The sequence below is a fragment of the Onychomys torridus genome, chromosome 20 (assembly GCF_903995425.1).
Source record: "Onychomys torridus chromosome 20, mOncTor1.1, whole genome shotgun sequence".
NCBI classification, from domain to species: domain Eukaryota; kingdom Metazoa; phylum Chordata; class Mammalia; order Rodentia; family Cricetidae; genus Onychomys; species Onychomys torridus.
In genome coordinates, this window is record NC_050462.1 from 27,977,407 (window position 1) to 27,989,993 (window position 12,587).

The 12,587-nt window shown below is 36.6% G+C and overlaps 1 protein-coding gene across 2 annotated transcripts in view; it reads right to left on the bottom strand.

The window, feature by feature from the left end:
- Syt1 (synaptotagmin 1) overlaps window positions 1-12,587 on the bottom strand; it is a 521,493-nt gene that overhangs the window by 130,111 nt on the left and 378,795 nt on the right. For both annotated transcript variants that reach the window (XM_036169618.1, XM_036169617.1), the window contains exons 7-8: window positions 10,543-10,710; window positions 7,314-7,481 (exon numbers count right to left, since the gene is read on the bottom strand). In XM_036169618.1, the coding sequence (XP_036025511.1) occupies window positions 7,314-7,481; window positions 10,543-10,710 (336 nt within the window). The remainder of the gene's footprint in view (window positions 1-7,313; window positions 7,482-10,542; window positions 10,711-12,587) is intronic.

A 12,587-nucleotide genomic window follows, 5' to 3' on the forward strand; every position in this document is an offset into this window, starting at 1 on the left:
CTGCCCCAAGGTAGGTAGGAGGAAGACAGAAGGGAAAAACGTTTAATCTGAAGATCCACAAACAGGGTAATAACAAAAATTGTGCCAAAACACATGATGAGCTCATCGGAAAAGATTACATTTTGAAAGATTCAAATATGTGAAAGACAGAACAAGACACCCTCTTGTCTTGCTTTCCACTCAAACAAAGACAAAAGAACCCCAAACCTAAGGAATCAGACACAGCCAGGGTGCTTTAGTGTATCCATTTTCTCCCTGGTTCCTTCATTTTTGGTTTGGTTCTCCTTTGGCTCCCACTACTCAGTTTCTGCTCTGCTAACCTATGCTTCCCACCACTCTGCCCCATTTTACTTAAAATTCAACTAAAAACTCTCACTTCTTTTATTCTTTGGATAAAAAGAAAAAAAAAAAACCCTAACACCTACACTCATTTCTATTTTTACAAAAATTTGATTTCCTTGGCACAACATGTATCAAAATTGATGAGAAATTCATGAAATTCAGTGAGAATTTGCCCCACAATAAGCCAATTGAGAGACCAGGGAACACTGCTAATGTTCGGAATATTTTGGTCAGAATCAAGAATACGGGCTTCAAAAGAACACCCACCTGATTGCTTTCCAAGTACCTCAAATTCTTTTGCCCAGTTCCCTCATCAACTCATTATCACTGTTGGATTCTACAAGGCCAATTCAATGGACCACAAAGACAGACAAGCCACTGTTGAGCAGGACAGGCAGAATAATGTTCTGTATGTTGAGAAAGAGCTTCAGAGATGGGGGCTGTAACCCGAAAGTTTGCTGCAAGTGTGGTCACCTGGATAGTTCGGTTAGATGCATGCTTATGAAAGGAGATTCTTATTATTTTTTTAAGTTGCTCAGCCAATTTACTGATAACTAATGCTTAAGCTTATTGTATGTTTTGCAGGAAAAGCGGGCACAGGCACACATAAATTTGTACTCTCTGAGGTCAGCCAGCACAGTGGTAATGCAGCAGAGCTAAGGCAAAGTGGATTTTAGAGTCTGACAGACCTGGCTCTAAATCATTGCTAGGCTGTTTATTTTCTGGGCAGCACAGAATAAACTGCGCTATTCTAGATATTAAATGGCGACACAAAGAGTCACCCCATGGGGGTGCTCAGAAAATATGTAAGATGAGACCTAAGAAGCAGATGTTTGGCGAAGTGTGTACGGGCTGAGTGGCTTCATGTTTGATGTCTAGTCTTAGTTCTAAGAGCTTACTGTCCTTAGTATAAATTTATCAGTTCAATGTTTAAGGGACAGACTGTCATTAAGTCATTTACTTCAATCTTACTCCCCAAGATACCAATTCAAGTTTTCACTCTTAATTGGGCCTGCTCCTGCTGATCTCTTTTACTTGGAAATTGTCCTTGGTTTCTGTTTATTCAAAATCTACTCAGTTAAGGACTATTATATTTATTGTGTTTGTGTGTGGTTATACATGCACATGCCAGTGTGCATGTGTTCCACAGTGTCTATGTGGAGATCAGAGAATAGCCTTCAGAAGGTGACTCTCAAACAGGTTGGGTTTGGTAGCGCATGCCTTTAATCCCAGCACCTGGGAGGCAGAGGCAGAAGATCTCAGTGAGTTTGAGGCCAGCCTGGTCTATATAGATAGTTACAGGACAGCCAGGGCAACATAGTGAGACTGGTCTCAAAAAAACCAAAAAAACAAACCAAAAAAAAAAAAAAAATGTTGGTACTCTCCTTCCCACCAAGTAGGTCCTAGGACTTGAACTCAGATCATCAGGCTAGGCAACAAATGCTATTACCCACTGACCTGGCTCTCTTACCCCTGTTCAGCTTTAAGTACTAGCCAAGTTTTCTAAGCTCTTCTCTATGGAGCTTCCTTATTTCCCATTTCTAATCTGAATGTAGCATTTGTTCATAAATCCTACTGGCTCTTTGTACAGTTTCTTTATTACTTTACATTAGGAAAATTTACTACTATGATCAACCATTTTCCATACGCATTAACATTCTCTGTTTTATATATTTTATTTCTTTACATGCTCATTTAACAGATATTCAATATGTGTTTTAGATGAATAAAAGAAATGTGTTTATATGGTATTTTTCATGGAAAGTAAAAATCCTGTTTTCCTTGTATTTATTCACATTCATGTACAAAAACGATATATTTATGTTAATGAGTAATATTGAATTTTAAGATTTTTGTATTTTGGATGGAATCATTCTGATAATGTATGAAAGAATACCTTTGTGAAATAATAAGAATGCTTCAGTTAATGAGATTTTGCTATCTTGTAAATATTTACAACACATTATAATATCTAAAAGGGCAAGCCTATCAATATACGCAGACATTCCTATATTCCACATCACCACATCCATCCTAATCCACTGCAAGCTGTTAAAACTGACTTGTTACAGGTTTCAAAAAGTGAGCCAAAGTGGATATTTTGAATTAAAATGTAATTTATAGCTATACTTTAAGGCTACGAATATCAAAAGAGACCATTTTTTAAAAGGCTATAGGGAACTAGCATGTGGAGTTCAGAGCTGTATATAAATAGCACTTCTAGTATAGCATTGCTGTGTGGACTTGGACGAGACACTGAAACTTCCTGTGGTCACTAGTTTTCTTACACAATGTTATGAGAACTCTGTGTGTGTGTGTGTGTGTGTGTGTGTGTGCACATGTGAGCATGCAGATGCCTGTACATTCAAAGGCCAGAGAAAGATATCAGATGTCTTTGGTGAGTTTTGTATGATCAGACCAGTATAGGAGAAGCTAACAATCAGAGTGGGGGCAATGGATGCTAGTCAGATGGCATTTTGATAATACCCAGAGCCTTTCCTCAAGGTTAATCCTTGCTTTAATGAGTCCAATTTACATTTCCTTTATGCAGAATCTTCAATTATTAAACTTTTGTTTAAAGGATCCATTATGTGAGATTTGGAATGTATCTGTCTAAAATTTCCATACTATGTATACTTCAACAAATATTTCAAGTTGTTTGCTTTTTTTCTATGATATTTTATTAACCACTTTAGAAAGCTGACAGTATTTATTATGCATTAAAATAGAATTAGTGATTGAAATTTTTGTCAAAGACACACCATAAAACACCAACGTGTCTATGCTTCTGTAGGGTAAAGTGAAATAAATAAATTCCAAATCTCAAGGAATGGACACATAGATACTAAAAATCCTGAAGTGTATCATGGCCTAATATACTATAAAATACCTCTATGTTGCTAAGTGATATCTATTATACCATAGATTTGTTTAACAGCAAACTTTCTAGGCATGGTGAATTTGGATATGGGTCATATTATTTGAACTCTCCCTAAAACATATTCTCATATTACTCTGGGTAAAGTTTCATGTTTCAAGCAGAGACCAGTCTGGAGGCATATTATCTATGTGTTCTTGAAAGGCTGTGCATTTAACTGAATGTTTTCAGTGCATTTCCTAAAGGTGATGGTCTGTGAGTGACAAGCAAGGGTACTACTACTGTTGACATATCACTAAAACTGTTTCCAATCACAGTACTTGTTTGCTGGTATGTGTTGGGGGAATGGCCATGAGGGCTTGACTTGCCATCTAATTTCTAAATGTGCTTAGAAACAACATCAAATGTTTCATGATCTTTGGCCATAAAGATGCTGTAAGGAATGACTTTAACTCATTTCAAAGAACTACCAAGTAATTGACCACTGGAAGCCAGAATCTGCCATTTGATTGAATATGTATTCTCAAAATGCTTTTCTGTGAAGTAAATGTTTTTCTAATTAGGCTTAAAAATGTGAAATTTTCTTGCAAAATTGATTTTCCATTAAGGACCTAAAGTAGTTTCTCTTCCCTTCTGCCTGGGTACTAATTAAATTATGTCCCAACTTGTTTTAATTCAGCAATCAATTTTTTCCCATTTGCACTGGATTATGGAGCCTCATTTAAAAAGCACTCTAATGAATTCACACAAAGAGAGGTGATAGTCTTACTTCCTACCAGAGAGAAAACAGCACCAGGCCTGAGAGCTTGCAGCCCATCAGAGCAAATGTGCAAATGAAGAAACAAGACTCAGGTGTTTTCTACTGCTGTGTGTTTCTTCTACCATTAGAGACGAGAAGAAAAATAAGAAACAAAAATGTAAAGGATGAAAATGCATTGATGTCTTTGAAACTGGATGCAGGAATGAGGCAAATTTTAAAGTAGGCAATTTATAAAAACAAAAATGCAGTCATAGTTGTTGACTGTAGTATTTGGAGTAATGTAGGAAAAATACTATACGAGTAGATTATTCTGGAAGTATGATGGTTAGTCAGTCATATTACACAAAACAAACAAAAAATGGCAGGGAACCAAAACCAGTGGGCAGCTTGGATGGTGTTCATTTGAGGAATACTGTGGACTAGATGGAAACTTCACCAGCAATGGTCTCTAACAGTCGGAGTCTAGAGAGCGCCATAGCTCGCATCTCCTCCTGTCTGAACCTGTGCTGTAGTATGTTCCAGCCAAAGCTTTCACACATTGCCCATCCCTTTCTAAGTTGCTTACACATTAATCGATCACTAAAACAGCATGCCATCCTTTCGCTTATGCAAGTTCTTCATACTTCATTGTCTTATGACTCAATGGTTGGCAACTTCCTGGTAAGACACTCTTATCTCATTCTATGAACACTTCAGGCATAGAACTCTGTGGGCCTGGTCTAACCTGCTTCTATTCAAGTCTCTGGTTGAAGAGCCTCCTGTGCATATTTTTTTTTTTTTTTTTTTTTTTTTTTTTTTAGTTTTATAGTTGTTCCTTTCAATCTTTCCACTCATTATGGCATTAAAGTGACATTTAACACTGATAGATGAAATGAAGATCATGAACACAATAGCTCAAGTGGAAAATAGGAAAATAGTTCTCTGAAGTCTTGAGAACTGAAGTTAGTCTGAGACTTCAGCTTATTCACACAATTATTTTTAACAGAAAAAGGCACAGCACATACCACAGAGAACAAGGAACTCTTGAGATATAAAATGTAACTGGGTCTTATTTCTTTTCCTATGAGAAAGTATCTACCTGCATCTAGTCATGCCAAGATGTGCTTAATGATATCTATGTTAGGAAGTTTTCTATTTCACAATAGAGAAAATGGCCTCTCCACTGAACCAAAGTTACTCTTCCTGAGTGAAGACCAAAGAGGAATGTGATTCAAGACTAAATTACAATGGTTTATCGTTTATCATTAAAAACATCCAGTAGTTTTCAGCCAGAGAGCTGAGGTGATACAGATGGAGGCAAAAGATGAGAACAGGGAAATAAAGACGGGGCATGAAAAAGAATAGGCAACCATTCACTCCTCTACTGAAGAGTTACCAGTCTCTATGTGAGGAGTTTTATATTCTAACTATCTTATTTATAAAGGAGATAGAGTATAGATAATGTGATGCCACCTTTGAGAATAACACAATGGATTTGAAAGTGCTTAAATGACTTAAGTGCTCTAGGTGCCAGGGCTAATAAAGAGATTAGCTAGAATTGAAATGATGAAGAATTTTGAAAGCTAGGTCTTTCTCCAGAAACCAGTTTAGTTGGGGATATCCATATCCAGGACAGGTAGGAGGTAGAAAAAGAGGCCAGAGAAGACTGTTACATGCGCCTGTTGTTTTCACTAACAGTAGAGGAGCACATTTCCAGGAACCTGGTAATTACTATTTTCAGAATGAGTTGTTCTCCATGATTTGGGTGACAAATGTCTTAAAGAAGTTATGGGAGATGAGAACGGTAGAGGGAATAAGGAGGTACAGGGGGAGAGAAAGTCTTTGCCTACCTAGATCGAACGTACTAGTTTAGTGTTAAGTCTTAAAATCTACATTTACTCAAGAAATTTTTGGAAGAGGGAGTACAGACTACCAGGAAATTTTCCTAAATGCAGGCAGAAAAACTCACTGGGTGTGATTGTAGAATCCTACATCATGAATCTGGTAAGTGGTGAGGCCCATGAACCCTGGACAAGTGGCCCTTGCCAGGTATAAATGGGTTATATTCAACCAATTAGCCAAACAAAAGCTAGTTAATTACTGAATACCAGTTAGCATGTTACTTTCAAATGAAATACAAAAACTCATGAAATAATTCACTACTTTGTTGTTTAGAAACATGATTACTGAATAGTTGGCTTTCTCATCACATGTGTGCTTGAGTTGACATCAATATTAGCTCACTCTTCAGGAAGAGTTATGTATAAAAATCATGAAAGTTGAAAATTCAGGATTTTTCTTGGACTGGTGAATAATCTCACAGCAGGGCAAACTCTGATCTCAATATTAAAAAATGCCCTGTTTGATGAACATAATTTCCACAAAGCAGAGCTTAAATCATTTGCTTCCTTTTATACAACAAATTAGCAACTTTCAAGCTTAAACAAAACCTAATCTCAACATACCATGATAAAGCTTTTCCTATTGCATTAAGGGTATAGAGTTAGTAGTTGGAGCCTGAGGAGGATCCTCGTGGTAATGAACGAGGCTGAGTCTCACTCTCTGGTCTATGTAGCCCACAGTGACTACTACACAGTACCAAATGTTAGAGATCCTGGATGCCCCAGGCTGTTTGTGGGTCCCTGGGAGATTATCTGCCAGTACCCTAACTGTGAAAGGAGTTGTCTAGAACTGGGAGAAGCTAAGGGGCTGTTTGTTTTTCTAATATTAGCCTGCTGAGACATTCACACAGAAAAACACCCAAGCGGGCAGGCATAGCACAATCAAACAGATTGGTTACCATGGAGTGTAAGTGCACTATGGATATTGAACTTTTTTTTTAAATGACAGAAAAATACTGGGCAAAGGTATTAAAACTAGGAAGAAAACAATGTGAACAGTACTATGAAGATGTGAGTCATTTAAAAAAAAACGGACTTAATATCAGCTTTTGTGTGTTAGTTTTTTTTTAACCCATTATACCTTGTTATCTGCATGAGAAACAACAAACTTCAACATGCATACATAATTATGGAAAAAGTATCCTTTCACTTCACTGTAATAGTTCTAAAAACCATGCAGACAATACAAAATGATCACTCACTGTCCTATTAAAGAAGGGGTTGCTTATATTCCCAGTGCATTTATCTCTCTATTGCCTTTTAAATTCCACCCAGAGGTCCTGAACATACTGCAGCAGGCTCATACAATCCCTTTTCTCTGCTTTGGTAGCTGTCAGTGTCTTAAGGCCCATGTCCCCCTCCAGGATGATCATCTCTCTATGGTTTAGACTTTGAACAGCAATAGGCGAATGAATACAACTTATCATGTTAGAAATACTAATGATCTCCCTACCTCTTCCTTCTCAGCGCTCTGGAGATCACGCCATTCCTCGGTCACATGGCCAAAATCCACAGTGTTCATAGGAACTTTGAACTCTCCAATGATGTCATGCTTGGAGAAGCGATCAAAATCATACACTGCCATGACCAGAGTTTTGCCACCTAATTCTGAGTATGGCACCTGCATGAAAGGAGAAGAGGGAAAGACATGTGGTCACAAACTGCTTGAGACCTGCTATTTGTATACAGCTGATAATATGTATATTGGAGAAAGAGAACAGGTTTCTTCCTCTATTGAATCTTTCAGCCAACTGCTTGAACTTGAGATACTTGAAAGAAAATGAAAACTACTCTAACTATTTATCATTTTATTCCACGGTGTTTTAGAAGCAGTTGATATAATTACCAATGGATCTTCCTATTAGTTATGCTATAAATACTTCATGATCAATGAAAGAATAAGAATCTCAATTGCATTTGACTATATAAAACAACCGCTTGCAAAATAATATTGTTGTTATTGTTTCAAAAAGTTCCAAGTCATTTGGATACCAGTTTAATGGATACCACTTTTTCAAATTGTCTTGACTAGTGATTCTCAACCTGTGGGTTGTGACCCTTTGGGGGTTGAATGGCCCTTCCATAGGGGTCACCTAAGAATATCAGAAAACAGATATTTACATTGTGATTCTTAACAGTAGCAAAATTACAGTTATGAAGTAGCAACAAAAATAATTTTATGGTTGGGGATCACTACAACATGAGAAACTAACTACATTACTAACTATATTAAAAGGTTGCAACGTTAGGAAGGTTGAGAACCACTCACTAATTTGGACCATAATTAAATGAAGGATGACTTTTCCAAAGCTAGGCTAGTAGTCTAAAAAGATCTAAATGAAATTCACGAAGTGCCTCACATACTTTCTAAAATAATTTAGTGATTGACATGAGCTGACTAGAAAATTGATGTTTTGAATATCAGAGATTCATTATAATATGGATCTTGAAGTTCATTTGTAAGTGTGATACTCGTTAGCATGAATAAAAGCAAAAGGCCAAGAACAAATGAATTCTCCAGCTGTTCAAATACATTTGGGACAGATGTTATGATTTGGGAAGTTTATTAGTGACATTTTTAATATTCAGGAAAAGCTGTGCAGTCCATGTAAGCTACACTCCAGTAAGTGGGTAGAAATGTTTAATTGAGAGGCTGTTTAGGCTTGTACTAGATATTTGATCAACTTTATACATGTACTATTTTATCAGCATAAATGTTGTCTTACGTCCCAGAATACATTTCTCAATTAACTGGAACATTTTTTAATTAACTAGTATTAAGAAGAGGATGGGATGAAAGACTACTTGACCACTTATGTACAAGAAGCTTGGGCTTTCTAAAGAATGTTTTGTCATTTATTAATTATAGTCAAAATCAGGTTATTTTCTAAAATCCTATGAATAAAAATTAAGTATAATGTTCTTTTCTACTTTAGGAAGAATCTAAAATAAACTTGAAAGATCTGAATTTCAATAGAATTTTGGAGAGGGAGTATAGAAACTCTTAAAAATTCAAATTGTATTTCTTGAATATTTGAAGTAGTCCATGTATTGTCTGTGTTTTGGGTCAGGAAGAGCTGGGGCAAATGACCTAACTCAGCTTCTTTAGTTATCAAACCACAGCAAAGAAGTCTGCACTCAGTGGAGGCATCTTGAGAATGAGTGGGAATATTTATACATCTGGCCCACTGGAGGCACTGAGAAATCATTTATTATTATTACCCCCTTCCAGTGGAATTTTATTTTAGAGGAAAGAAGATGAATTTATGTTTGGGCATGTTGTTAATTTTAAGTACATTTAGCGATGCTTGAAAGCCAATCTATAAAGTCAGTTATGCTTCTAATTCTTACATTGCATGGCTGCCTGGCATTTTAAGATACAGTTTAAAATGTTATTTCTTCAATGTCCTCCAAATAACTGTACTTTGAAAATTATATATATATTCAATGATATGGCCTGATCTACCTTCCTGAAATCAAATAATATGGAAATTATAAATGTTTATAGAATTTTACCAATATGCTTCAAAGAAATGATATGCAAATAATAGAGGAAGTACTACACTATTATTTCAAAATCTATTAAGATCCATTTAGAAATTGCTTACCTAAAAAGATGGCCAGATAAAATGCTATTGACTACCCTTTACATGATTTTAAGTGATTTATATTTAACTTATTCGGTATAGGACCAATAATGACTTTTTTAAAAGTCAGGATTATTCAGAGTCTTAGTAATGCTCTTTTAATGGTCTAGGCAAAGAACAACTAAAGGATTTAAAACTCAAAAACTTCAAAGAAGAGAAAGACTGTTCTTTCATGAAATTGCAAACTAGATTTGAAGAAGTGACTCATGCCCCCGTTTTATTTCCCACTGGAATGTTTGCCAACACAAGGCATGTGTTATTGCTAAGCCTGGCTGGTGGACAGGGTAATTTGAATCAGCCTCTGCTGGCATATTCACAGAAATTGCATTTTCTAGAAGTGTATTGTTCTAAGGAAAATATTTTAAAATGATTCCACATAAGGCACTGTTTGTATGAATGACTTCAAGTGAAGAATTATAAGGTGCCTTGTGGCTTGCATGGCATGTCATTTTGATGAGTTGTCATAGGGTCAGAATGTCTCTTGGTTATTGTTTGTCAACTGATGTGTCTCAACATGATGAAGAGCACCAGAGAAGAGCCTAGAGCAAAGGAATGCTGTTAGAGAAGCCCATAACCTTTTTATTGCTAGGAGGAAGAATTTTAGATTGTTCAAACCTCCCCATGATAGCAAGCATGTTAAGCACAAGAGAACAGCTTCCTTCAGTCTGACTTCTATAGTCCTTACAGGCTTGGCCCCTTTTTCACAGCCTTGGAAACTCTGGAAAATAAGAGCTTGGCCTTTATTTTTGGAGGCAATGGGGTGCAGTGTCAAAATCCATTGAGGTCTACCTGAGTAGACCTTGCTTTCTTAGGTGTGACTCTGATATTGAAAGATTCTATTCTGAAAATATATAGCCCAAACCTACAATGCAGACTCTTAGACTGAAAATTAAATTGTAAAATATTTCAGACACAACTGTGGTGAATCCTAGAGTGAGTTGTCCATGCATATGCTTCTGTGCTGGTCAGGATGAAACTAGTATTTCATCTAAACAATGAAGGAAAAGCTGTACATAAATCTATCCAAAAATTTACCTTGAAAGTAAATTGTTCATTGAAGACAGGGTTGAGGGTTTTTCGGTGAACTTTTGTCTCAAATTTCTTCTTTTTGTCAGGGAGCAAGAACACTTTGACGTACGGGTCAGATGTTCCCCCCATGTCCAGGGCAGGAAGTTCAGCAGCTTGGATGATCCCGACCAACAGCTGAAATGAGTAACAGTGAATGAGCAACACAAAGGATGACCATTTGGAGGAAGACTGATTTATTCACACTGTGATGTCCCCTGGTTCCCTTTGCTTTTAGTCAACTTCTATTTTCAAGAATCTGAATAGAGAGGGCCAATGCAGTGAGCTTGGTAGACTTCAGACACTGAATTATGACAGATGCAGGCTCTAGGAAGCCTCGTTTTAAGTACAAAAGAGGCTTTTAAAAGGTTGCTGATTACAGTTAAATACGGAATTCATATTTGCAGAAGGGTTGCAATCAAATAACTTCCCAGTTGCTAAAAACTCTTATGCTTGGTTTTTCTTTTCAGATCATGCTTTATAAGTGGAAAGAAGTCATTAAACAACCACTGGTCTGTAATCGCAAAGCACAGAATTTTTTATTCTTTTCTGAAGTCTCAGAGCAGCTAGATGGAAATTTCTTAGTCACTGACTAATATTTTGAAATAAAAAATGAGAGCTTCATGTTTCTATCCCATTTCACCTATTCTTGTGTGATATCTGCATTTTTTAAAACCTTAATTTCTAATTATCTAAGAAAGTTTGCATTTAAATGTAGGATGGGAATAAAATATACCATTTAAGTTTTCTCAAAAGGGGGAGACTTACAGATTTTGAATACCATGTTAAATAATTGCTTTTCATTTTTCCTAATACAGTAATTTTTTCTGCACTGTATGTTTTTACCAATAAAATTCTCACTTTCACTGGAAATATTAAAATAATGTGGCATTATTATATTAGGGTTTTTTTTTAGATAAAAATCTTATTCTATGGCTCAGGCTGTCCACATAGTTGTGGCAAACCACCTGCCTCAGTCTCTCTAGTACCCAGATTCTATCTTGTTAATATGTTTACAAAAGAAAAAATGTGATATCCTATAATTACAAGATTCTTCAGTAAATGTGGACACACCACAGGTTTTCACTATAGGACCTGAACATGTGAGTCTGAGTTTTTAGCCAATGAAGTGGATAAGTAATGCATTTCCCTACAAAAACTGCACCCATTTTCTGTAAAGTGACCCAGTGCATTCTCAGTGCATTTGGCCGCTTGGCTCACTTGGATCTAACTTGGATCCTACCCTGAAGGAGGAGCATGCTGTTTCTGGTTTAAGGTGTCATTGCCAAGTTTGTGGCATTGTCTTTCTGCCAGATCAATGAGTGCTGGAAGGCAGGTACACCAACAGAGACACGGCCTAAGAGTAGCTAATGGAAGCACATGAGTAGGAAAGCTCACAGTCTCTCTGTTTGTTATAAGTAATATTCTATTTCCTCATTCTCATTTTTTTGCAAATGATTTTCTTTTGAACAACACTACAAATATAACTGAAACTTGGTAAAGTGAGATTATTGTAGTTTAGAGACTTGGGTCTCTTGTCACTAGAGGATGGAGTGATTTCCTCTAACATCCCTTTCACTTCTGTTTAAGAGAGACATACTCCATTTTCCCACCACAAAAGCGCTTTTTTTTTTTTATTTTTTAGATTTATTTATGGATACAGTATTCTGCCTGCATGTGTCCCTGCAGGGCAGAAGAGGGCACCAGATCTCATTACAGATGGTTGTGAGCCACCATGTGGTTGCTGGCAATTGAACTCAGGACCTCTGGAAGAGCACTCGATGCTCTTAACCACTGAGCCATCTCTCCAGCCCAAGCTTCTTAATTCAGGGATTTTAAGATTTTTTTTTTTTTGGTTTTGGTAAACAAATATTCATATTTGACTATAGTCTTAGCTACAAGTTTCCTCAGATTTTCACCTTCCCTAACTCACAGGAATCATGTGATGATGAAGACTAGCAAGGGACATTTGTAATTAAAATCGATGCATGGCATTTATCAGTAAAACCTTTAAA